The sequence below is a fragment of the Ambystoma mexicanum genome, chromosome 12 (assembly GCF_040938575.1).
Source record: "Ambystoma mexicanum isolate Mex_15411 chromosome 12, UKY_AmexF1_1, whole genome shotgun sequence".
NCBI lineage: Eukaryota > Metazoa > Chordata > Amphibia > Caudata > Ambystomatidae > Ambystoma > Ambystoma mexicanum.
The window spans coordinates 657,167,969-657,195,800 of NC_090936.1; the positions used below are offsets into that span (position 1 = coordinate 657,167,969).

Sequence of the window (27,832 nt, forward strand, 5' to 3'; positions counted from 1 at the left end):
GACAGTTTGCCTCAGGCGTTGACAAAATGGTGGTCCAACCCCCGCATCCACGGCAGCCATTTTGACAACCTCTCTTAAACCAACGTTCGGCACGCCTCCTGCTGAGGGGCCTGTTTTTGGGGCAGAACAGCCTTTTTCTGTGCTTTGCGGATAATAACGTGTTCCACCCTCCAATGGATTGGCGTGATCGGACTCTGCTGCTGCATACAGTCTTGCTTTCTCCTACGTGCATGCCTTTGATCTACGTAGATCCAGTTGGTGGGGGACCATCCTGGATCCTCTTTGCGATCCTGTGGTTATGCCCCTTCCGAGCGGCCTCTGCCCACTCCCGCACCTAGACCTTCGTCTGAGAATGTGTTTTTTTGAAAGTTTTAGATGCTTATGCGTTCTTCCCATGAAGGCGTATGTTAAGGATTTGTTTAAGGAAATGTACCCTATACCGCCTGAACCGGAACCTGCTCGGGCCATCCCTGTGCAGGTTCCGGTAGTACCACTTCCGCCTTCACTCCATGTGGGGCCTCCACCTCCAGTGCCTCCTCTTTCCCCTGTGGAATAGACTCTGGTTGCTCTTGTCAACCACACCTTCGGGCCCTGAGGCTCCTCGTGCGGTGGATCATACTTCTGCTCCTGCCTCATTGGATGAGGACCAGGCGGACCAGGATGACCCGCCCCGCTCTATTCGAGCCTACACGACTGGGTGCTGGATATGATGGCATTGCTAGACATCCCAATACCCAAGCCCCCAGCTCCACATGAGGGGTTACTTTCTGGTGCCTTCACTCTCCCGACACAGGAGCGCACCGGCCTGTTCCTTCAGATGGACGTTCTGGCCAAGGCCTGAAAGGTCTGGGAAAAACCTCATTCTGGGCAGCACCTAAACAAGGAAATTGACGCTTGTTGCAAGCTTCACGCATCTGAGGATGTACCCTTGTCGGCATGCCTGCTCCCCTCTTCGACAGCGGTGGCAGCAGCTATGCTCCAGTCGAAGCCTCCTTCTACATCATCTTGGATCCTTTCCAAGGAGGGGTAAGCTTCTTGATGCCATTGGGAAAACGGCTCTTCAGCTGCGTCAGACTAATACCGAGCTTATCCCGGCGGCTACTAATGTCAAGCTGTGCAAGGAGCTCTGAGTTCCAGGAATGTATTCCTCCTGATGAGCTCGAACTAGGGGCTATATTTAAAACTGGCAAGATCGAGGGGCCTCCTCCGAGGGCTCTGTCTACCGGTGTGACCCTAAGCTTTTCCACAAACAGTCTTGTGGTCGAACCAATCCTGCTGAGGAGGCAAAGAAGGAGGGCAAAGGCCCTAAGTCTTCAAGTACCGGCCGCGCCGAGGTTCCCTCACCAAGTTCTAATTCTTCTGCAGAATTCAAAGGAGCTCAAAAGCGCTCTAGTTCTGCCAGTACCGGTTCTGCCAAGGTTCCCTGTCACAAGGATAGAATGGATGGATAAATAAATAAATACAAATAAAACAATAAAAAGCTCCTGAAACAAGTTCTTTCCTTTTTAGTGTACCCCTGCCAGGGGACTCCTTCCCAGGGTCTTCTGGTTCTGGGAGGGGCCCAAGTGGCTCTGGCACCAGGCTTCTCCATGACGTGTCCCGAAGAGGATCTAACTTGTATTCCGGAGTTCGCTCGGAGGGCCCCTGTCAAGGGGCTGTCAAGACTGGATATTCACCCGGGATTCCCCATCTGTGGCTAAGGTTAAGCCCAACATTTCTGGGGCTGTTTTGATCGGGGTTATATTTAAGGTTTCCAAGCCTGGAACTACTCTAAACATACCAAACCTAGTCTCGAGGTTTCCTGTACAGTGACTAAAGGCACCGGGGTTACCCCTGAGGATCTCCAACTAGGGGCTATATTTAAAACCGGCAAGTTCGAGGGGCCTCCTCCAAGGGCTCTGGTTTCGGGGGGTGACCCTAAGCCTTCCCACAGACAGTCTTGTGGTCGAACCGATCCTGCTGAAGGGGCAAAGGAGGGCAAAGTCCCTAAGTCTTCAAGTACCGGCTGTCATATATGCTGGAGAACAGGCTGGGGCAAGATGGGTTAGAGCCTGGCAGACTAAACGCCCCTTGCAGGCATCCAACATCCTTTTACCACACTCTTGCAATCCGGTGCATTTCACAGTTAGTCCCTGACCCCTTTGGGGAATCTGATTGGCTCAAGCATACTTCCTATACACTCAAGATGGCCCCTTGCAGACTTCCTGTGAATCCTGAGTATGCAAGGGCACGTTCTTGCCCTTGGGCGTGGTTGGCTATATAAACCACGCCCAAAGGCAGACCTGTGCTTCGTGTTGCAACTGTGGCTTCGAGCAACACGCTTACCGCGATCCTCGACTTGTTCCTTTCTCGCTTCATCCGCGCGCCTGTCCTGGATCTCTGCATCAGCATCTGGAAGTGAAAGAAGGCATAAGAAAACCAGTCACTGTAAGCGCCTTCGCTGCAATCTAACTTCTTCAGCAAGTGCGCGCGCAGTTAACAGCATCACTTACCCGCATCTTCTTGGCGGTAGCAGTCAGAGTTCTTGCACACGTCTTTTTCGGCGGATCTCTCCAAGAATCACCTGTGAAGAAAGAAAGAACAGGATTAGAACTGGCAATCACAGTTGTCTACAGCGCGCAGAACTCGCTGCATAGCATGGTCCCTTAGTTACGCACAGAATAATCAGAACCACACCGCAAACGGGGACTAGAAACTTACCTGCAAATATATCCGATCCGGTGAAGTAACTGGAACTAGAACCTACCTGCAAACTGGAACTAGAACTCACCTGTAAGTAATACGAACCAGTGAAGCAACTGGAACTAGAACTTACCTGGCACTAGAGCACACCTGCAAGTTAATTCGAACCAGTGAAGCAACTGGAACTAGAACTCATCACTGGGTGAAGAAACACAGTGAGTGGCGGAACAGAGACTTAATCAGGACCTAAGGAAGTTCCAAGGGTCTCAGAGATACAGCGCCCCTGCCTGGTCCAGGACGGAGAGTTCGCCCAATCTATCTTAAAGGTGAGCCATACTCCTACACTTCCATCACAGCACACACACGGGGAGGAGGGAGAAAGGGGGATTGGGGCCCATATCCAGGTAAACTAAGCAGCTCCCATCTTTCTCAACAGATACCTGTAGTACCACTCGACTACTCCTGGGAAGGGGTCTGGAAGACTTCATTGCTCCTGCAGAGACCCAGGTGAGTGTGACAGAACACAAAGCCATTTTGAAACACTCTGCCTGAGTGATGGAGACTTCCGAGGTTGACTAGTTGGGGCAATTGTTAGGTGAATTGCAGGCCGAAGTGCATGCGGCTCGTTTGGAGACCAACTCATTGCGACGAGAGTTGGTGGTGAATCGAGATAAGACTGAGGATTTGGCTAGGCAGTTATTGCAGACACAGGCAGGTTTGTCCCCTCTTCCCGGTGGGGTTCCTCAAGGGCCGAGCCCAGTACCATCATCCCGGGGAATATACCCTTGGCCCCCCCAAAGAGGTTCACAGGGGATCCCAGACGGTTTGGAGCTTTTATGAATCAGTGTCGACTACACTTTTTGTGCAAGCCCGGACTCTTTCCTACAGATCAGTCAAAGTAGCCTTTGTGCTCTCGTATTTAGGGAGTCATGCAGCAGATTGGTCAGTCCCATTGGTCAGTAGAGACGACCCTTTACTACGGAACTATGCTGGTTTCCAATGAGAATTGGAGAAACTCTTTGCCCGCCGCACACAGGGTCAAGCACTTGATGAGGAATTATTGTCCCTCCGGTAAGGTAGCCAGGAACTTATCAATCGCCTGATTGCTGAATCGAACTGGCCTGATGAAAAGTGTATTACGCTGTTTTACCGGGTTTTACGAGGAGAAATCAAAGACGTCCTTGCCCAAGTAGTTAATCCTCCGGATGACTGTGCTGAGTATATAGATTTGGCTATACAACTAGACCACCACCTACAGAATCGTAAGGCAGATCGGGCCCATACGGAAAGTCGGACCATTTACGTGCGGCCTAAAGAAAACTCGACCCGGCAACACACGGAATCACATTCTGAACCCATGCAACTGGGGGTTCTTCGCAGACCTCTTACTAAGGCTGAACGTGAGCGAAGACGCCAGGAACAACTATTTTTGTATTGCGGCCAATCAGGTCACTTTCTTCGAAACTGTCCCGCAAAGCCTCCACGGAAGGCAGTAGGTGCTACGGACAGTACCAAAGGGAAAGGTGAGGAGGCGGGAAACGCTGATGTCTGGCAGACTTAAGGGCGGTTTGTCGGGCACCAGAAAGATTAATCTGACCTCCCACTTTGCAATTCCAATGGTCTTGGCATCCCAGCAACAACTAAACAAGATGCATGCACTCAAAGCGTTTGACAGTGGCGCTATCGGGAATTACATGGACCTGGAGACTGCAGGCAGGATAGGGTTGCCCATTTGCACGAAGAGGAACGCTTAGAATGTGACAGCAGTGGACAGAACTCAATTGCTTTCTGGCCCAGTAAGTCAATGTACCGCCGATATTACGTTAATTTGCCAAGACGGTCATAGGGAAAGCATCCCGGCATACCCTGGTTGGAACTGCACAATTCACTTATAGATTGGCGCGGCAGAACTTTAACCTTCTCCAGGGAATGTACTTGCTGTTATCACCAGGACCAGGAAGTGTGACGCCCACTGCCAGCATCCTTTAAGGAAATCTCAGGCTTAGGTATGATTGGAACTTACCTACGGAGTATCAAGAATTCCAGGATGTTTTTGCCAAGGAGCAAGCCAACACCCTACCTCCTCACAGGGTTTATGACTGCCAAATTGATCTGATTCCCGGGGCACAGATACCCTGTAGTCAGATTTACTCCTTGACCAAAAAGGAAAACGCTCATCTAAAGACCTATTTAGACCAATACCTGGCAAACGGTTTCATCAGGCCCTCTAAGTCCCCAGCAGCCTCGCCGCTTTTCTTCGTTCCCAAGAAAGAGGGCGACCTACGCACGTGCATCGACTACAGGGCTCTGAACCAAGTAACGATGAAGAACAGGTACCCATTACCATTGATCCCAGTACTACTCGACCAGGTGCGACGAGCCAAGAATTTCACGAAATTAGATCTTTACGGCGCCTACCATTTAGTACGCGTCAAAGAGGGCGATGAATGGAAGACCGCTTTCCGGACCAGATACGGTCTATTTGAATACCAAGTGATGGCCTTTGGGCTTTGCAACGCACCAGCAGCATTCCAACACTTCATGAACGATGTTCTCAGAGAACTGCTGCAAGTTTGCGCAGTTGTATACATCGACAACACCCTTATATATTCAACCAGTGTGCAAGAACACGTGACACACGTAAGAGCTGTGCTTCAAAAGCTAAGGGAAAACCATCTCTACGCCAAACTCGAGGAATGTTCGTTTCACATCACCGAAGTAGAGTTCCTTGGTTTGGTATTATCACCAGGTGGAATTAAAATGGACAACCGAAAAGTGGAGGCAATCGTCACGTGGCCGTCACCGACATCATTAAAGGGAGTGCAAAGCTTTCTTGGTTTTGCAAACTTTTATTGATGGTTTATACCTGAATTTTCACATCTTGTTGATCCAATCACCTCCCTGCTATGCAAATATCGAAAATTTGAATTGACACTAGAAGCAGAAGAAGCTTTCTGAGCCTTGAAGGACAAGTTTATCTCGGCACCGGTGCTTCAACACCCACAACCAGACCTTCCGTATATCGTGGAAACAGATGCCTCCAGTCTAGCTATGGGGGCTGTCCTATCTCAACAAAATCCGAAAATGGGGTGCTTACACCCCGTAGCTTTCTGGTCCAGGAAGTTTACTTCAGCAGAACTTAATTATGCAGTTACAGACAAAGAACTACTGGCCATTAAAGACGCCCGTCTGAATGGAGACACTACTTACTCGGGGCCAAGAACACCAACACCATCACCATCATAACGGATCACCGAAACCTACAGTATGTATGCTCTGCAAAAGCACAGTCATCCCGGCAGCTCCGATGGGCCATATTCCTGTCCGAATACGACTTTGTGATTACATATTGACCCGGAGTTAAGAACGGCAAGGCTGATGCCCTCTCTCGCATAGGCAAGGGCGAAGACGCTTACATCACCCCCGATCCGGTGGATATCATTCCCGGTCATAAAATTCTGGGGCTTTGTGGAGGATCTCCCACGTCGTTAGAACTCCTCTAACAAACCGCTGGAGATACCTTCCCAGAAGACGAAAAGATGGCCCTGGACAAAAGAGGAGAACAGTTCACTATACACAATGGTCTACCTTACTACCAAGGTCGTCTTTTTCTCCCAACTTGTGCTCTTCGAGAGAAAATTATAACCAACTACCATAACTCACCTCTGGAAGCCCATCCAGGAATTACAAAGACCCTTGAGAAGGTCAAGAAACATTACTGGTGGCCAACATGGCGGGAAGATATGACTAAGTTCGTAAACTCTTGTGAGATCTGCGCTCAATACAAAACATCAAGACAGAAACCAGCTGGTCTGTTACTACCCATGGCGATACCACCGGCACCTTCGCATACAATCTCAATGGACTTCATTACGGATCTACCTTCGAGCTCTGGATATAATACTATACTAGTAGTCGTCGATCTCTTCTCTAAAATGGCCCATTTCCTAGCGTTAAAAGGAATCCCTTAAGCAGCAACCTTAGCACAGGTTTTTCTTGAGAACATCGTAAGGGCACATTGATTCCCCTCGGAGATTATTTCAGACAGGGGAAGTCAATTTGTGTCTTCCTTCTGGAAAAAATGCTGTGCTCTGGCTGGGACCGAAATCCAATTGTCAACCAGTCACCATCCCCAAACCGATGACCAGACTGAACGCACTAACCAGACCCTCAAACAGTATCTTCGCTGCCTCTTACATCAGACCGATCTAGCTTGGACCGAACTCCTATGGATGGCTGAATATGCCTAACTCAATCCATACTTCAACACAGCAGACTCCCTTTTATACTTTGTATGTCCGTAATCCACGAACCTCAGTGTACGACCCACCAGAAATAAATAAAATGCCAGCGGTAAAAAAGTTACATGAGCGAATATCTCAAGCAGCACAAGAAGCAACCAGACATTTACTGGCTGCCAAGGCACAGACTAGATATGCAGACCAACATCGGAGGAAAGCTCCAGATTACCAAGCAGGGGATTCTGTGTGGTTGGCGACTAAATTTATGGCCCTGAAAGGATCCAGGAAATTTCAGCAAAAATACATCGGCCTGTTTACCATTGCAAAAGTAATCATTCCCAGAGCCATGAAACTAACCCTACCATCTAATGTGCGAATACACCCAGTATTTCACCTTTCGTTATTAAAACCTGTACATCCAGGCAGTAAAGTGCAGGTTCCCCAGACACCAATGGTGGTCGAAGGAGAAGAACCCGAATGTGAGGTAAATGTATCCTGGACTCCAAAATTGTCAAGAAAACCCTACATTATTTGGTAGATTGGAAGGGGTATGGACCCCAGGATAGGCCATGGGAACCCACAGAGAACATTCACGCCCCTCGTTTACTCTGCAAATTCCACAGGGACAATCCCACCAAACCCGGGGCAGGGGGTACACTGTTAGGGGGGCCTTGAGGGGGAAGACTGTCATATATGCTGGAGAACAGGCAGGGGCAAGATGGGTTAGAGCCTGGCAGACTAAACACGCCTTGTAGGCATCCAACATCCATTTACCACACTCTTGCAATCAAGTGCATTTCACAGTTAGTCCCGGCCCCCTTTGGGGAATCTGATTGGCTTCGGCATACTTCCTATACACTCAAGATGGCCCCTGGCAGACTTCCTGTGAATCCTGAGTATGCAAGGGCACGTTCTAGCCCTTGGGCGTGGTTGGCTATATAAGCCACACCTAAAGGCAGACCCGTGCTTCGTGTTGCAACTGTAGCTTCGAGCAACACGCTTACCGCGATCCTCGACTTGTTCCTTCCTCGGCTTCATCCGCACGCCTGTCCTGGATCTCCGCATCAGCATTTGGAAGTGAAAGAAGGCATAAGAAAAGCAGTACCTGTAAGCGCTTTCGCTGCAATCCAACTTCTTCAGCAAGCGCGTGCACAGTTAACTGCATCACTTAGCCGCATCTTCTTGGAGATAGCGTTCAGAGGTCTTGCGCACGTCTTGTTCGGCGGATCTCTCCAAGAATCGCCTGTGAAGAAAGAAAGAACAGGATTAGAACTGGTAATCACAGTTGTCTACCGCGCACAGAACTCGCCGCATAGCAATGTCCCTTAGTGACGCGCAGAATAATCAGAACCACACCGCAAACGGGGACTAGAAACTTACCTGCAAATATATCCGATCCGGTGAAGTAACTGGAACTAGAACCTACCTGCAAACTGGAACTAGAACTCACCTGCAAGTTAATTCGAACCAGTGAAGCAACGGGAACTAGAACTCATCTCTGGGTGAAGAAACACAGTGAGTGGCAGAACAGAGACTTAAACAGGACTTAAGGAAGTTCCAAGGGTCTCAGAGATACAGCGCCCCTGCCTAGTTCAGGATGGAGAGTTCACCCAATCTATCTTAAAGGTGAGCCATACTTCTACAGTTCCATCACAGCACACACACGGGGAGGAGGGAGAAAGGGGGATTTGGGCTCATATCCAGGTAAACTAAGCAGCGTCCATCTCTCTCAACAGATACCTGTAGAACCACTCCACTACTCCTGGGGAGGGGTCCGGAAGACTTCACCGCTCCCGCAGAGACCCAGGTGAGTGTGACACCGGCCCTGCCGAGGTCCCCTCACTGAGGACTAATTCTTCTGCAGAATCCAAAGGAGCTCAATAGAAAGCGCTCTGTCTGCCAGTACTGGCTCTGCCAAGGTTCCCTTTCACAAGGCTAAAATTGATTTAAAAAGCCCCTGAAACTCCTGTGGGGACATTGGCCTCACTGATACATGTGACGCAGTTCACCTTGGGCAGTTACAAAATGGTGGTTCAACCCACACGGTCTAAGGCGGCCATTTTGATGAGATCTTTCGCACCAACGTTCTCAACGGCTGGTGCAGAGGGACCTATATTTGGGGCCGAGCTACACTTTCCACAGATTTTGAACAATAGGAATCCTTTCCGCCCTCCCAATGGATTGGTGTGCTCGTTTTCCTCCGCCACACAGTCTAGCTCGCTCCTGCGTGTCATTCTTCCAGCGGCAAATCTCAAGCTGTTGAAGGAGCTCCCAAGTTCAGGAATGTATCCCTCAGGACAGGCTGGAAGATTTTAAAGAGGTCCTATTCGATGTCAGAGTTCTGGCCAGGAACTGCTGGATTCCGCGGCCCATCATGTAGACACTTCTGCTCGGGGCCTTATGGTTGGAGTAGACATCTCCCGCCAAGCGTGATTGCATGGAAGGAGGTTCGGGATTAAGTAGTTGAACTTCCCTTAGAAAGTACAGAGCTGTTCCACTCCTCCACCAATGAGCAACTCAATAAAACAAAGGCAAGCCCGCAAACGGCCAAATCTTTGTTGGTCCTTGCCAAACCCCCAGTTAAGGCGGCCTATACGCAGAGGCTGGGGACCCAGACAAGGTCCTTCCCAGGTTTCAGAGGGTCGCAGGAGCGTCCAGCACGCCAGGCAGGAGGCTCCTCTGGTGCACCCCTGCTCAAGCAGCAAAGGAAAAGTGGCTGCTTTTTTCTCTCGGTCATTAGCCTCCTTTTTCGGCAAAAGGTGGTCCCGCCCCCAATAAGTCACCAAGACTCCGGTGGGAGGACGTATATCATTTAATCAGGAGGTGTGTCAGACCATCACAGAAGATCAAATGGGACCACAAACACCGGTTTTCCTCTGAGGTTCCCCATCTGGGGGCTAAGACTAAGCCCAACGCTTCTGGGGCTGCTTCAATCGGGGTGATTCCCGGGGTTCTCAGTCTGGGACTAAACATACCAAGCCTAGTCTTGAGTTTTCCTCTTAAGTGACTAAAGGTAATGGGGTAAAACCCTGGGGATCCCCATTCAAGGGCTCTTTCAAAGACCAGTGGGATTGAGGAGCTCCATTTAGGGGGCTCTGGCTACCGGGCGTGCCCCTAAGCTTTACAACACAAAATCTTGTGGTCGTACTGGTCCTGCTGAAGAGGCAAAGAAAGGGTGCAAAGGCCCCAAGTCTTCAAGCACCGGCCTTGCCGAGGTTCCCTCACTGAGGGCTAATACTTCTGCAGAAACCAAAAGGGCTGAAAGGTGCTCCAGGTCTGCTAGTATCGGCTCTGCCAAGGTTCCTGTCAAAGGGTTAAAACCGATCCAAAAGCCCCTACAATCACTGTAGGGACAATGGCCTCACTAAAACCTGTTACACAGATCTTTCAGGCAGTGACAAAATGGCATTTCAACCCACATGGTCTGAAGCGGCCATTTTGACAAGCTCCTCTACACCAACGATGCCGAGAGGGTTTTGCACAATCTAGACGTCAGACGTGCTGAAGTTTTTCCTCGACAGAACAGGCGAACTTAGCTCTCCACAACTTTGTTACGTTTGATAACCCAAAAGTGAAACCAGCCTTGAATGCGTCCCTCTCTCGTTGGATAGCTCATGAATTTCCGAGGCATACAAAATTCAAGGCCTTCAGCCCCAAAGGGCATTCATGCACATCTGGTCCGTGGAAAAGCAGCTGCTATTGCCTTCCAAAAATACATCCCTTGGGAGTCCATAGCCAAGACTGCTATGTGGGCTTCACCATCGGCTTTTTGCAGACATTATTGTCCTGACCTGAGCCCTGCGCTTATGCCCAATTTGGCCAGGCAGTTCTTAAGAATTTGTTTTAATAAAGGAATTCCCATCCACCTGTATTTCCTATGGTCAGTATGGAGGAAAGGGGACGGGATGTAGGAGTATGACAAAGTTACTCACCGTAGTGACTACCTTACTCCTAGTCCATAATCCCCTTTTCTCCCTACTCCCGCCCGCTGTAACCTCTAGTAAGTATCCTCAATTGTTGCTATATGGTCCTGGATGTGGCTGTAGAAAAGGACTGAAGGGCGATGCGTGGAGCGGAGCTTCCGTAAACAGGGCTACGATCACGTGCAGTGGCCTTGTGTAACAAAAAAAGGACAAAAAGTAAAAATGTATGCTTAAAAAGTGCTCCGGTCCCATCATGATGGATGGAATGTCCCACAAGTATGGAGGAAAGGTTACTATGGACTAGGAGTTAGGTAGTCACTATGGTGAGTATCTTTGTCAATCTATCCTTGTGAAGTTATTATGGACCTTTGAGTGAAATGTGTACACTGATTCAGGTTTTCCCTCCTGGGCCATTGCATCTGTCTATTTGGGCAAAGTGTCGGGCCATTTTCCGCTGTGTGTTTGAACCTGTTATTAGTGTTGCTCCCTTTCTATCTGTTGCCGGGTCAGGGACCATGTCCCCCAATGAGTAGATGCCCTTCTACAAAGGTTTGAATTTTCCCCTTTACTTTCTCCCAGAACTGGGCGTGTCTCTCATTTGGGCAGTAGATTGAAGCTAGGGATACTTTATGCCCTTTTATCATTCCCTTCACCAGTATGAAATGCCCCTCTGGGTCTTTGAGGGAGTCGAGTTCTGTTAAGTCCAACCTGCTGGCAATAACCACCGCTACCCCTCTCTTTTTGGATTCTCCCGAGGCATGCTTTATTTTATCAATCAATCTCACATTCATGGCTGGTTCCTCCCTCCCTCTTCCAATGGGTCTCTTGTAAGAACATAACATTGAGTTTTAGGCGGTTGAATTCTCAAACTGTCAAGGTTCTTTTTGTTGGGGAATTTAGGCCTCTGGTGTACAGTGAGCCCAAGGATATTTCTGTGGTCAAGTCAGCCATACTGGCATTTGCTTCAGTATCGGATTTAATTGCCGCCCCTATGGGTCTCTGTATCTAGAGCCGACTGACTCCTATCTCTACTTTTCCTGATGTTTATCCTGTGTTGTGTTGTATTAAAAAGCTTAATGTACTCCCGCCCCCGTCCCGTGGACAAACTGCCAAACTTTAATCATAACTTTCCCCCTTAACCACCTATTTTCATCACGTCTGAGCCTCTGATGAGATGACCACCATCATTGGTCCAGACAATCAGTCCCCCCCCCCTTTTCCAGGCATAGCTTTAGCCCTTAATAGCGCTCCATTGAGCCCCCCTTCATTACTTGCACATTATATTAGATATTTTGTGTGTTTTGTGTATCACCCTTCCCCATCCCCCTTCGTTCCCCCCCAGACCTCCGATTGGTTTATGGTCCCTTTCTTCGAAGGTTTCGTTGTTTCCCCCTCCGGAGGCGGGTCTCCCTCCCCTTTTCGCTGCAAGTACTGTGTGTCAGGCGATCTCGCTTAGATCATTTTCCTGCTTCCTTTTTCAAGATTGTGCTGGGAGGGAGGATTCAACTTCTTGAATTTACGGAATCCCCTAATCAGTTGCCTGTTGTTGGTCCTGTCAGCCTTTAGGTTTCTTGCTCGTCCCTCCTGCGCTTCCGAGGAGCCTACGGTCTGTGTAGGGTCTCCCATTAAGTCTTGTGAGACCCTAGCAATGTCATCTTAAGTAGTCAAACTATACTTGTACCCCACATGAAATTAATCGAGAATGGGAAACCCCATCTGTAGAGGGTGCCTTTCGAGTTGAGCCATTTTGTCAATGGGGCAGAAAGTCGACATCTAGACAGCGTGAATGAGGACAGATCCTAGTAGATGGTGATCCTGGATTCTCCCCAGTCTATTGGGCCCATTGCCCTGGCATTTTCCAGAATTTTTTTTTTTTTTTTTCGGGGTAGTAGTGGAACCTTGCTAAAACGGCCTTGGGTTCCTCCCCCTGCTCTGTGGGCTCTGTCTATGGTGGGTTCTGTGGTGTTCTCATCGTTCAAGTTTTTTAATGATTCCGTTGATTGCTTGCACAATGCCTCTTTGTGTTTCTTCCTCCTTCTCGGGAAGTCCAAAAAAGCAGAGGTTAATGCGGAGCTCCCTAGTCTCAAAATCAACAATTTTTAGGGCACTTTCTGCTTCCCTTCTTTCTAACTCTGAGATCCTCATATCAAGCTGGGTTTCCAGGACATCAACTGATGACTGGTTGGCCTTTAACCCCTGAAGTCTCTCCTCCAAATCCTCTACTTTTTTATCTAATCTAGTCTGTCCAGCCTATGGGTGATGTCAGACCTGAAGCCTTTTAGTTCTTCCAGTATTGCTGCCATGTCCCTTTTCATTGATGACACGTCGTCCACCATGGCCGACTTCCCCGGGGGCGACTGGGCTTGCAGAGGTTTGGAGGTTGGAGTGATCTTAAACTCCTGGAGCGTGGCCGCCCAGCTCATGGGATGAGAAAGGGATTTGCTTCTTGGATTAACTTCTTGGTTCACTGAGCCTTCACTGGCCGAGGGGAGCTTACCCCCCCTCCCCGACGCTCCGCACAATTGTGTTCTTCCTTAGGTTCTTCGTTGTGTTCTTAGCTCCTTAGATGGATGTGTTAGGGTAGGGAAGGTCTGGTCACTCAGACTGCGCCTTTGCTGTCGTGGGGGGGCCTGTGCCTCCTCGTTTTTTATTGTGTGGTTCACACCTCAAATAGGTGTATTAGGTTAGAGGACATCAGGCCTCTCTCTTGCCGTGGGTTTCTCTCTTCACTGCATGAAGCTGGTGTTGTCGTGGGCTTTGAAAACAAGGGGGTGCCCAATCCCCTCTGTCCGGGTGGGCCCCACTCTTCCTGGGTTATAGAGGTCGCACATGAGCAGCGACTGCGAGGGTTTGGTTTTTTTCTTGTTCTGGTTATTAAATATTTATTTCCTTGATTTTGGGGCACTTTGGGGCCTGTTGCTTGCTGTCCTTAAACTGCTGGTTCATCAAATGGAGCCTGAGGGTGGGTGTATCCTATGCGGCTGTATAAGGCCTTTCTGTGTCTTTGCTGCGCTCCCTGGACCAGGACACTGGCGGAAGAACGGGACTCTGCTCCGCGGAGTCTTCCCGGCGTGGCTCGCACTCTCCCCCCTACCACTCCTTGGTGTGTGCTGGGATTTCGATGGGCCTCCCAACGGAAGGGCGTTGGTGGGTTCTGGCAGCTGCTGAATCTGGCTTATGCTGGTTAGTGGGGAAGTGCTCACCCCTCCATAGGATGTGTAGATGACAGGGGGGGGGGCACATGTCTCCCAGGCCTCTCCCTGGGCCTCTGCCACCCTTGGAGCTGTTTGGGCAGGGTGGGGTCAATGTACTCACCTCTGCCACCGGTGCCAATGCTCCTTGTATGTGTCCTCTGGCTTCCCGCTCTCCCTGTTTCCTAACATGGGACGGATGGATAACGAGTCACGAGATCCCTTCATAGACAAGTCTCCCTCTGTGTGATGCTCTCCAAGTGGTTCTGTGGTTCCACAGCGGCTCTACCTTGTTGCTGGCTGGAGCCGTGGCATGGCACGGAGAAGTCTCCTTCACCGCTGCAGCTTCTCAACGAATTTTCCTCGGTTTTCTGGGGATCTCACAGTACGTTTTTGCACCTCCACGTTACCTAATATTTCAGCCGGGTCGAGGTAGGGTCAGCGTTGTCTTCTGTGGGCTAAATGGGATGGCTTATCTCCCGTTTGTGCCCTGCCGGAGGGAAGGAACACAGGAGTGTCTGCACATCTCTATGCCCCCTGGTGGCCGATCTGAATAATCCATTCTATCATGTTCCTTGAACTAGTGCCCAGATTGCATTCCCATTCATCAGCAAGTTCTGTATCTGCTGTATTACCAAAATATGGCATAATACATATCCGAACACCTCTAGATATTTTATGTTGTTCATATTTCCTCATGGCACCCCGTCACGAGTATTGGGACACATTTGTTAAATTGCAGAGTCTAAGTGTTTCCTGTGCTCCTAAATGCATGCTCTGTACTCCCTATGGGAGCATATAGAGCCTCAAAGTCCTCATCCATGTTTATTCAGGAAGGCAGTGACCCCCCTATCTGCTTACATTTATATAAAAAGACCGAATTTGTCAGATTAAATGGGTGTCAGATTTAATATGGGATGCACCAATTTACCAATGGTAGAATATGCTATTTTATTACAAGAGAGGGCTGCTGCCTTCACAGAGTTAACCTACAACTGCAGGCTAAGTACATTGTAAACGATTAATAAAAATGTCACAGACAAGCACTCCTCAATTGAAAGTCAAAATCATAGTTAATGATGATATTTATAGCTTTAATTTGAGAAATTACTCAGCAACAAAAAGACAAATTCAAATGAAAGTATTGTCTCTTTATAACGTTAATTGTGTATCTTAGTAAAATCGAACGCATAAGCTAAAGCATGATATGCTAGAAACCACATACTTGGAGCATAAAATATACGAAATCACAAAATATAAGTCACCTAAAGCATACGATATGCTATATCACAAGTAGCCCAAATGTTGAAAGCATTGGATATGCTAGAATGAAAGTTGCCCCAAAATATGTCACATAAAGCATACGATATGCTATATCACAAGTAGCCCAAATTTTGAAAGCATTAGATATGCCAAAGTGAAAGTTGGCAACTGCATGGCCATCAGTTTCGTCCCGCTGGGGGTTTTCTCAAGGCATATGCTCAGTCTCAGTCTCTAATTTCCATTCAGAGTTAACTTGAGGGTGGTGAGGGATCGGGATATGCACATAACAAATTAGTTGTCTATCCAATGCACCAATATTTAAAAAACAGGGAAAGAAAAAAAGAAAATGAGACATAAAAATCATTAGTAACATTGACACAATGGTACGAGGAACATGAACAAGTGACAGTAAAATGTGCCATGACTAACCTCTGTATAAATCTTAATCAGTTTGTCCCATTTAAAGCATTGTGGGTATTCTTTTGAATCCAACAGTTGCCTAAAGACAATGCTTATATGCATAACGACAAAATCAAACAAAAATCGTGTCCACAGCCAATCCACATTTATTACCTCCAAAATTCTCCTTACTGAATACTATAGTTGTATCCTGGGAGAAACATTACTTCAGTTTGATTGCCATCAAAAGTCCATCCATCATCTCTATCCATCATCCCTAACTAAGGTACTATTCGCTAATGAGCTTCATACTCCCAGTGTCACCAATATATTCCTAAATCCCATGATTTTCTTGCCTTTTATGTAACTGTACATGTGTCCGCTGTATCGGCTTACCTAGTATCAAAGATAGATCCCCACAAGAACTTCAAAAAGTCGGTCGGTGTTCAGCGTGGTGGCGCCATTTTGTTTAGAAAAAATAAATAGCTTGTGACCTCATCACATACTAACGTGATGGAAAAGTGACGTCCACTGTAAGCAGCCGGGTACAAAATGAGCAACTACATACCTATCCAAAGTGCTGTCCGATATAAACCACAGATATCTAGATATGATCAGAATGCTTCTGTGCATACAGTACTTGTATTAATCAAATGTGCATAGAGCACATTGCAGCATTGCATGTTCCCGTTATGGTGACATGACCGCATCACGTAATGAGCATTTGACATACTCTGTAACAGCCTGTGTATGAAATAAGCAACACTTCCTAACTTGACAAGTGCCGTCCAATATGAACCACATGTGTCTAAATGGGAATCATACTGATTATGTGCCTACTAAATGCGTGTATAAAATAACCAAGCACTTCTGTTCTCAACTCACAACTCACAGTCCAATCAAATCCATTAGTCTGTTCGTTTAAAAACCCTCTTCATAATTAATGTGTGATACTAGTGCAACCCCTCTTAGTGGTGATGCCAGACTGCCTACTACTTTGCCTTTGGGACCGGTTTGATTCCCTTGGTAGACAACCTTTTAATTCACTAATGAAGCTTTTCTTACACTGCTTAATGGATGAATCTCCCTAATGCACACTCCTTCGAAAGCGGCTCTATGTGCATGCACAACTCTCTTAAGCAGCATCTCTGGCTTTAACTTTTTGATGTGATCTGCAAATCTGCTATTTGGTCATCCCCTTCTGTGTTCTACAGATACTTCACCCTGAATTTCAGTTCCAGCGCAGATACTCTGTTTAGGCAGGTAGTTTTGAAAAATCCTTTCAATTAAGAGAGGGTTAGGACCACCACCCATGATATTATGTCTGCATTCCGTATGGAAAAAGACAGGTAGATCGTAGGGGGGCATGTCAGGTGGTGCCTCGTTTGCGGTTACCGCAAATGCATCCTCGCTTTACTTTTATGAGACACTTTTGCATGAAAACAACTCTGGTGTCATTTGGGCCCTTCATACAACAAGTATGGAAGTATCAGGAAAAGGGGATGAGGAAGGGGTATGTTTGTCGCATGACTAACATTTCATTATTGGAGCAGTGATGCTCTTCAGCATCCCTGCTTCATTGCTCTTAGCTGTCTGCCTATAGAACCACATCTAACTACAAATGTACCCAATCTTTTAATATTCACAATCTTTAATATATGTAAGGGCTGTCTAATTTACTCAAACATAACTATTCAATGATTCAAATGCTGAACTGTGATCTAAAATCTGGGAACTAAAATTTCCTGTTTTTATTTTAGTATACGTTTTCAACAAAAGCTCAAGGACTTGATATGGGACTAAATAAGCAGCTAGATTTTCAAGGAGTGACTGCTGTTGCACAATCCCCCAGTGATGTAATATTCACTTAGTGCAGATCTCTGTTACCTTTTAAATTCTAAGCAGCCAAACCCTCAGTTTATTAGGGTCTCCGTTTTTGTATGCAGGCACTGATGCAACCTGATGGCAGGAAACGGGACTGGATCCGGTTAAAATTATGGCCTTTGTCACCAATCTTCTAATCTGTGCCCACCAAAATGGATCAGCAGAACAATTTGAAGGTAGGACATTTGGTCTAGCTGTCTTACCTATTTATCTATATTTTATAATACATGGCAGCCTGCAATATATGTATAAATGCCTGTCACTATTTTTGTAACACCATTATGTACCTGTAATATGAAAATGACATCACTATTGTAACAGTAATACCTTATTACATTTAAGATATGGGGTTACTATAGGTGATAGCTGCCAGTGTAGCCCTTAACAGCGTCTAGCATTTCAGATTCCTTCCTTCTAAAATGTCTTTCTGTGGCACTTTACAGCCATTCATTGTGTAGAACCGTTTATGGTAGTATGTTTATTTTGTGCACTGCTTGAGTTTAGCACAGCAGAGTAAGACTATCTGCATCTGATTTGGTTATTTTATGCTACAAATGGACTTTTAAATGCATTCCATTAAACTGCTTAATGTTTTTGTAAGCTATTTCAGGTTTCATGTTACTATGTTTTTAATCCATATAAATTCCACATTGATGGTGTGTCAAGAAGAGCTCTTGCATAAGACCATGCAAGAGACCGTTTCTAAACAGGATGACAGTGCGGCTATGTATTATAAGGAGGAAAGTACCCTCTAGTGTATGCGAAAGGGATATTGCATGTCACCTCAGAGTTTAAGAAACTCCCATGTCATCGTCAGTCTCTTTATAACACACAGAGGGTGTTCAGCGACCAGTGAGAGCTCCAGCAATGCCACCCTCATGCAGATGGGGCCCTTGGAGCTTTGGAAGTGAATTTACTTCAGATTAGGAGATTCTAGAGGATCAGAAACGAGAGACTGGCTGCCGTTGCTTGGGATGTAGGATTCCCAAGTCATCTTCGGCACAGAATCTGGCTTCTGAGGAACCCAAAGTAGAACGGATAATGAAGAATAGCCAAAGAAAGTACTTTAAAGAGGAGTGATCTAGTTGACATTTGGAGGATAACACACCCAACAGGGAGGGCATTTACATTTTACTTGCCTGTGTACAATTTGTATTCATGTATCAACTATTTGTTAGTTTCAGATAGGCTAATTAGTCAAACTGTTTGTAATGAAATAAGGGAGAGTGAGATTTCAGGTAATGTGCTGATTGATTTACAGTTGCATCTTGTAGATATGGGAACTTTTATTGAAATGTATTTAAATGAGAATAACGATGCAACTGATATACTTGTGGTTTGGGATTGTTTTGTTTTAAAGCAGTAGTGAGAGAGGAATTGATTAGCAGATCATTTCATACAGGAAGGTAGGGCTGAAGGAGTTGAAATTGTTAGAAGATAGTCTCAAACATCTGCAACAGAGATATGCTGTATCGAACTCAAAACATGTCTGATTAGAATTGAAGAGAGTCAAAGATACTTCAGAAAATAAGATGGATATACTGGCTGAGAAAGGGATTTTCTTAGTGAAACAAACATTCAGGGAGGCTGGTGACAAATGTGGGAGGTTATTGGCTAACAAATTTAGAGGGATTGTTGAAAGAGCTTGTATTAGATGTATAGAGGCTCCAGATGGAAACATGTTGATATTTGTGACTGTTTTTGATCATTCTATGCACTATTGTATAAAGAAGATAATTTTCCGAGCCATATAGATCTGGACACCTTTTTCAACAAAATTGAACTCCTAATCCCATCTGCTGAAGGAAAGATTGATGCAGCAATTGACATTACTGAGGTCCTCGCTGCTATTAAGCAACTTAATGCTGGGAAATTGCCGGTTCATGACGGTCTATCGACCGAATTTTGTAAATATTTTGCAGTCCAATTGTTTTATGTGACCTGTTTAATCACTTTATTTAACTGGACCAATGTGCTAGACAATGAAGGAAGCCTTAATCACACGGATTCCAAAACTGGGTAAGGACAATAGACAATGTGGTAACTACAGGCCAATTTCGTTTTTAAATGCAGATGTTAAACTCTTTACTAAAAGATTGGCTAATAGACTTATTAATTATATCGGCGGGGCTGACTGAGAATTTCAGGTGGGCTTTATGTCAGGTATGTATGGTTATGATAACATTAGGGCATTTCTGGATGTACTGTGGGTTTATGTCAAAGTGATGTCGATCTGCGTTGGCTTTTATTGATGCAGAGAAGGCATTTGATCAAGTGAATTGGAGGGATTGGAGGGTTTGGAATATACATTACGTAGAATGGGATTGGGCCCGGTGTTTATGAAGGCCGTAAACTGCTTACATTGGAATATATCGGCAAAAGTCCAAGCCAATGGTATAATATCGGATTCGTTCCCGCTGTCGTGAGGCATAAGGCAGGGATGACCATTATCACCATATTTGTTTAATTTAGCCTTACAACCATTAGCAGCTTAGGTTCGGCAGAACAGGAGAATACGTGGGATTCATGTGGGTGATCAAGAGATTAAGATATTAAAATATGCTGCTAATATAATGGCGCTCCTCTCTAATACAGGAGATTGCATCTCACTACTCAAGTCTGTTTGAGGATGTAGGGAAATTGTCAGGACATAAAATCAATTGGGGTTAGGCTGAATATTCCCTCTCTCAATCACATGTGATAGGTGAATTTTGTTGTCATGGAATTGCAGATGGTCGCCAGTTGTGGTGAGAGATGTAGGGGTACACATCCGTGAATTATTGAATTTAATGTAGATAAGGTGGTTGAGAGAATTCAATAAACACTATACAACTACAATAATAAAGGCAGTCTGACTTGCATATGAAGAGTACCGTTTAGGGCAGGCTATGTCTGAGCATGCGACTTGGTTGAATACTTAGGGAATACAATGTGTGAGGTGTCCGATTTGTAACTATTACTGTTCTCTTGCACATCCATTTTGCAAATTCTGCTTGATTGCCTTATTCCTAATCTAGTGTAACAGTGATTTTTGCAAAACCTGTCTGATTTTATTTTACGTGAAGGGCAGTGATATAGATCTTTTTGGTTGATTTGCTCTAGACCCCTGCACATTTGTCTTTCCCCTAGTCAGGCATAATATTAAGCCTGGCAAAGTGTAGCTCTGTACTTTTGTGCTCTGTCTTCAAAATCCATATTACTCTTAAGTCGTGGGGACCGCAAAGGTAAGGCAAAGTCTTCAAGAAAGAGTTCCCTCTCTGTATTGGTCAAGGTGTCAGGCTAGTGGTGGCTTCTTTGTCTGTGTAAAATAGTCACACTGTGTCAATTCTATTTTACCTGGCTGGGTCCTTTTGGTCACCCTCCTAGATTCATCAAAATGGAGATTGCATTTGTTTGCCTCATGACCATCATGTGCTCCTCTGTGCGTGTCCGAGGAGGCCACTCACATTACGGCTGGAACGCCGAGCCTGCACTCTGTAAGGCCTGCTACGTGAAGGACTAAAGCTGTGCACCAGGACCCTTTGACATTCCTTAGAATCTACCAGCTCTGTCTGTCCAACGAAGACCAGAATGAACCCTCTGCAGGACTTGTTTCTCCAGATCCGGTGGGGCTAACTGGCTCATAGCTCCTGCTACAAGGCCTTTTCTCTATGAAGCTCCCGACCATGACTGTATCGCCAGATCCCGAAGTAGGTGCCCCTTTGCGGCCAGGAATCTGAAGAGTCTTGGAGCTCAACTGACAGGAGACTCTTCACAACAGTATCACAGGCAAGTGCTCTCGTTCAGTTTCCATTCACCTGGGAAGCTCTGGCGTGCGTGCTGCTTCCCATTCTGTGACCGCACCACCAAACCTAGGTTACCGGTCCCTCTTCCGTGGATAACTTTTTTTTTTTTTTTTACATTTATTTATTTATAACAATGTATCCATTCAGTATATTTCAGGGCTCGAAATTAATATTGGATAAGCGCTATCCGGCATTGACCAGGAGCTACCACTGTGGAACAAAGAGCTAGTGCATAGGGTTCCCCAAGTGTAACTTCCACATACAATGCAAACATATCATTTTGTCCATGATTTATGACCCCTTATGATTTAAATGGTAGGGTCTGGGGGTCCTCTCCTACACCCCACACCCCCATTGCGTTTGGCCTACTGGCCTGCTTTGCACCATGCTCTCCTCTGTTCGATCTGGAGATGCAGGTGAGTGTACCCCCTCACCCCCCCGACCCTCTTGGGCCCTGGTTAGCAGAATTCGGTAAAGTATTCTGGCCCCAAGCCCTGTTTGCTGTCCTCGCCTTCCCCAGACCCATCCCGCTTCCTTATCCCTTCTCCCGCCTCCCAGCCCACCCTGTCCCCTGACTGGCTCTATTGATGATCTTAACCGACCTTCCCAGGGCAGCTCTCTGCCTGTGCAGCCCCTGTGGCTAAGGGCCCCAAGGCATAGGGCGGCTCGTACATTGGCGGCTCCAAACTGTGTCTGCAGGTGTCAGCAGGGGAAGCCAGTGGCCTGCCGTCAACCAGCAGCTACAATCAAGGTAGGAGTGGTCAGGATGAAGTATAGAGCATTCACTCTACCCTGGAACCCCTACCACTTAGCAAACTTACCTACATTGTGATAGTATGGTGATTGCTAGCATGTGCCTTACCAATTGTTCGGATTGACCCGATTCATATCTAGAAGGCTCCACACTGTGATGGTACTGTTAATGTTAGCCTGCACCACACTTTTTAGCATTATGATTACTAGCCTCCATCTCTGTTTAGCATATGGTGAACCTACTGCGTTGTGAAACCTAGGCCTCAAATCTCAAAACTAGGGGTAGCTTCCATCATTGTTTAGTATATAGTGAAAGCCAGGCCTCTCTCCCGCTATACAGGACTATCAAATCTAGGGGTAGCTTCCATCTGAAAATTGTATTTTATTTTGAACTATATACAAAGTGCTATACATTAAACAAACATATACATTCAATACAATTTATCCATAATACAATAAAATCAAATCCATCCCCCCCAAAGTTCACATCTGTATTCTTTCAGCTCATATAAAGTAAGAAATTTACCCCAAATCTTTTCAAACAGTGTCACCTTCTTTTTCCTGCGGTAGAGAACTCTTTCAATATCAGCCAGATTATGCATCTCTCCAAGCCACACTGCAATGTCAACATCGTCTGCTGTCTTCCACCCTCTCAAAATTGTTTTTTTGCCTATCATTGCACTTCTGAAAATCCATTTTTTCTGACTTGTAGTTAGCTCGTCTAACATCAAATCACTACCCAATATCAGAGTTTTGAAATCATATTGTAGTCCCTCTCCTATAACCTTCACACAGATGCCATCATATTCTGACCAAAAACCTTGAACACAGGTGCAGTCCCATAACATATGTTCTAGGCTCCCGGGTTTCTGTACACAGGCCCAACTGTCTGAATTATCACTCATACCTCTCTTTTGCAATCGCTCTGGCGTCCAAAAAACACGGTTCAAGATCTTAATCTGACTCAATCTCTCTGTTAACCCCAGCGAACACAGTTTGATGTTTTCACACATGCGAGACAATTCACTCTCATCGATCTCACTTCCGATTCCTCTGCTCCATTCTTCTCTTAATAAATCATTTCCTTTGTATGCAGCCACAACCATTCCATACACACGGCTGGCCAATCCACCCTCCTCCCTTTTTTGAGTATTCTTGAATAGGGGTAGCTTCCATCATTGTGTGGTATATGGTAAAAATACTGCATTGTGAAACCTAGGTCCCTCTCCAACTATACAGGACTCCTCAATTTAGGGGTAGCCTCTATCTTTGTTTAGCATATGGTGAACCTACTGCATTGTGAAACCTAGGCCACTCTCCCACTATACAGGACTCTCAAATCTAGGGGTAGTTTCTATCATTGTTTAGTATATGGTGAAACTACTGCATTGTGAAACCTAGGCCTCTCTCCCACTATACAGGACTCTCAAATCTAGGGGTAGCTTCCATCATTTAGTGTATGGTGAAAAATTCTGCATTGTGAAACCTAGGCCTCTCTCCCACTATACAGGATTCTCAAATCTAGGGGTAGCTTCCATCTTTGTTTCAGTATATGATAAAACCTACTGCATTGTGAAACCTAGGCCTCTCTCTCACTATACAGGATTCTCAAATCTAGGGGTAGCCTCCATCTTTGTTTAGTGTATGATAAAACCTACTGCATTATGAAACCTAGGCCTCAATGGTAATGGACTCTCAAAGCTAGGCCAATTTCCTCTGCTGCACTGGACAAAGATCGCCCCCCACCAGAACACCTCGAAGCTTACGGTACGTATATCTCACACCACCAGTGTGGACACAGGCCATAGGCATAGCCAAGCCTCCATGCACAATAGAATGCTGCTATGGCTAAGCACATCCGGTCTAGGATCGCATATAGCTGTACAGACTGAAACACCTGACATACCTCAACACCTCTGCCACTAGCATACAGCGACTACCATCCGAAAGGAACTCAGTACAGCTGGCCACACATCAACTCTCAACAAAAGCAATGTTATTATTATTATTTTGTTTTTATTGTATTAGCTGAAATTAATCAGCTTTTCAACACAAAAATGTACATCAAAGAAGAAGAAACAAAAAAACCCGAATAAAATACAAGAAAATGTGTAAAATAAGCATATACATATACTTAACATTTCATTCTGTGTTATCATCACCATATTATAAAAACAGTCCATTATTAGTATCCTCTATAGCACCAAAAAGAACATACATAGCAATTTATAGGGTGTTATCATTAACTGGAAATACAGCAGTCCGTTATTTGCATTAACTACCAACATTTACACTATACTTGTTATTTTACTAGGACTGTTATAGTTTTCTAAATTCAATGATTCCAGAAACTTTACCAACGCTATCTGTATTATGTTTTTATCAGAACATAAGAAAAAAGACCAACGTAACTCCTGTTCGACATGTTCTAAAATTGAAATTGCATTTGCGAAATGTATTACTCTTACATCATTTAATGCTGGAAAATGGCATACTAGATGGTCCAATGATTCCACTACATCCGGATTGATGCAAAATCTACAGAAAGTTGCATTGTGGGGTATCTGATTCCTTCTGGCTTGTACTGACTAGTGGCCCATAAGTCAAAGCGCACTCTTAAGAATGCTGATCTGAATGCTACAGATGGAGACTTCAAGAGCTATGATTCTGTCATTTTGACTTTTTTATGCCAAAATCTGAACTTACATATCTGGCGATACTTTAAGCACAGCGTTCTCGTAGTTATCAAATCATACTGATAGATTAAAGCTTTAGATTTATCCAGGTTTGTCACCAGCATGTCAATGTATACACTCGCATTAGCCAGACTTATAAGAGTTTTCTCTACCCATCTTTTCGCAAATTTGCGCTTGAAGAGAACATATAGTTAGCAATCACTTGTAACATATTTGTCTGATGGCTTACAACCAAGCACTTGCGAAATAAGGCACAAAGTCGCCACAGGTGAAGAGCATGAAGGGAAATCAAACCCAATTCATAGCGCAGACACCCCCCGGTACGCACTGTGGCAAATACAGCACTGACCTCCAAAATTTAGCTTCCATTCTGTCCAATTTTGGTATTTGCCAACTCAGTAGAGTTTCCGTGCCATATAAAATTGTTGGAATAGCTTTCATATTCCAGAAGATGATAGCTGGTTTTATCGTAAATTTGCCATATCAATGCAATAGAATTTTTGTTTGTGATATAGCTGTGTTAAATTTCTGCTGCATGCTTTCCACTTGGCCCTTTGGATTGCTTACACCCTCGAAGATCATGCCCAAATAAGTATATTTATTGACTACCTCAAGTATAGATTGATTTATAGTCCAAATATATGTGTTCCGCTTATTCTTATTAGCTAAGTATGTCACTATTTGGGTTTGTTTGTATTGATATTTAATTGATTCGACTCCAAATATGAGTTGAATGGACAAAGCAAATTTTGCAAACCCACCAGGGTTTTGGAGATAAGAACTGTATCATCCGCATAATTTAGATTGGTGATTTTTTTCCCCATTAAAAAGGAATATCGGAGATCTTGTTTGAAGTAGTCAAAAATTACTGATGCTAATAAACAGCCTTGCTTAAGCCCACGACCTGTCGTAATTGGGGCGGATAATAATCCTTCCAATGTGAGACGAATGTGGATAGAATTGATATGAAATGCATGAATAATGTCCTGTAGGGCTGATGGACACCTGTCTCTTTTCAACTTGGCCATGAGGAGGACACAGGAGACGGAATCAAAAGCTGCGTGTAAATCCACAAAGGCAAAGAATACTGATTGCTTGGTAATGTGACAGTGTGCTTTTATAGCATTAAGTGATAAAAGATTAACATTTGTTCCTAATCCTGCCACAAACCCAGTTTGTTCTGGGTTCCTCAGGCCAAGTGATTTTGTCCAAGCATCAAATTCACATAGAATTAATTTAGCAAAAAGCTTACCTGGCGCATCTGATAGCGCAATTGGGCAATAGTTTTTCGGGTCAGTGCGATCGCCTTTTTTATATATGGGCACAATAATCAATGTTTTCCAAGATGCTGGTAGCATACATCTTACCATAATTTCTTTGAAGATTACAGAGGAGATATTTGCCCAAAATCTCGGGTCCTCTTTAAACAAAGCATTATGTAACCCATCAGGGCCCGCCGCTCTTGAAGAGCTTAGCTTTTTTATTAGCTCTTCCAGAATCGCTGGCGAGCATTCAATTGACCATTTTGATGTTTTGTTTTATGTACTCATCTGCTTTAAATTCAGTATCCTTATACAAGGCTGTGTAGTGAGCTATCCACATCTCTTCCAGTACTGCACTCGTTTGGACATATGCTTGGTTTAAATCCACTCGATGGTTAAGGAGTCTCCAAATCTCCGCAGAGTTTTTGGTGCCTAAGACATTTAACATTTGTTCACTGTCACGTTGGAAGAACAGAGAACGTCGGCCACGTATCCAATTAAGATATTTACATTTGGCTGTTCTCAAAGCTTGAATGGGGTTGTTTAAATTTGTAGCCAATATTGACCTTCTTTCTTGCGATACTCAGTTTTACGCAGCTTAATTCCGGGGTCAAAGCAGTGAGTATGAACTCTCTTACTTTGTTCTGGGACAATCGTGTTCTTAAAAGGTTCTTAAAAGGTTCCAATAGATCTGTATAGTGAATTAACATATATGAATTTGAAAACATGTTAACTGATTGTGAGAGTTTCAGCAGGTTATTTTGTGACCATTTAAATCGAGTTTTTGTATTATTAGTAACTACCTGTTGCCTCATCCACTCGCAATTCAATTTCTCTGTTGGCCAATGGATATGCAGCGATAGTAAATGGTGGTCACTTTGTGTTTGAGGGATTACTTCAAATAGGCAAATTTTATCAAACAATTGTTGATCTACATACATGTAGTCAATCGTACTTCTACTCGAATTACGGTGCCACGTGTGTTTTGGTGGCATATCACCCTCTACTGCTCCATTTAATATACAAAAGTTTGTCACTCATAAAATTGGACCAAGTAGATACATCTTTAACATTTTGTTTATAAATGGTGGATAGGCAATCTAGATTTAAATCCCCAACCAAAATAGTGTCCGTGATTCCCACAGTCATGGTTATCAAATCCAATAGTTTTGTCAAACCCTGGTAAAAGGCTTCATCTGTCAACCCCCCCCCCCCCCCCCCGACTTACGATATAAGTTTACAAATGCAATAACGTCTTGTGGACATGTTATTTTTACCAGTTGTATATAAATACTGACATTCCCCCATGCTTCAATTTTAAGGCCATGATTTAAATGTAAAGCTACTAAAAGCCCCGAGGAGGGGCGGCCTCTCAGGCCCGCTCTTGCAGGCAGAAGGGCCACCTCATAATTGTCCCATGTTGGAATCTCAGTATACCATGTCTCTTGTAAGGCAATTATGTCATATTGTTCTGCAAATTGTTAATGGAGGCTTGCAGATGACGATGTCCTCGTGAGTTCCAACTAGCCACCCTAAATGGGGGAGGTGGGCTGAGGGGCTATTAATGGTTATACTTTTGATGCCCAATCCAACCCAGAATGGTCCTCATTACGAGAGCCCACATAGATCTTGTCTTGTGACTTATGTGTCTCTGCTCTCAATGCCACACGCTCTAGGTCCTGAGCAATTAAAAATCCCTTTTCAAACAAAGACATTTTTGCTTTCCATATAGCGTTTAACACTACTCCCGAGG

The 27,832-nt window shown here is 45.2% G+C and overlaps 1 protein-coding gene across 6 annotated transcripts in view; it reads left to right on the forward strand.

Annotated features, from left to right (window-relative positions):
- Positions 1 to 27,832, forward strand: part of HBP1 (HMG-box transcription factor 1) — a 735,347-nt gene that overhangs the window by 86,680 nt on the left and 620,835 nt on the right. For all 6 annotated transcript variants that reach the window (XM_069629135.1, XM_069629138.1, XM_069629136.1 and 3 more), the window contains one exon: positions 17,646 to 17,759. In XM_069629135.1, the coding sequence (XP_069485236.1) occupies positions 17,736 to 17,759 (24 nt within the window). In that variant the 5' untranslated portion in view covers positions 17,646 to 17,735. The remainder of the gene's footprint in view (positions 1 to 17,645; positions 17,760 to 27,832) is intronic.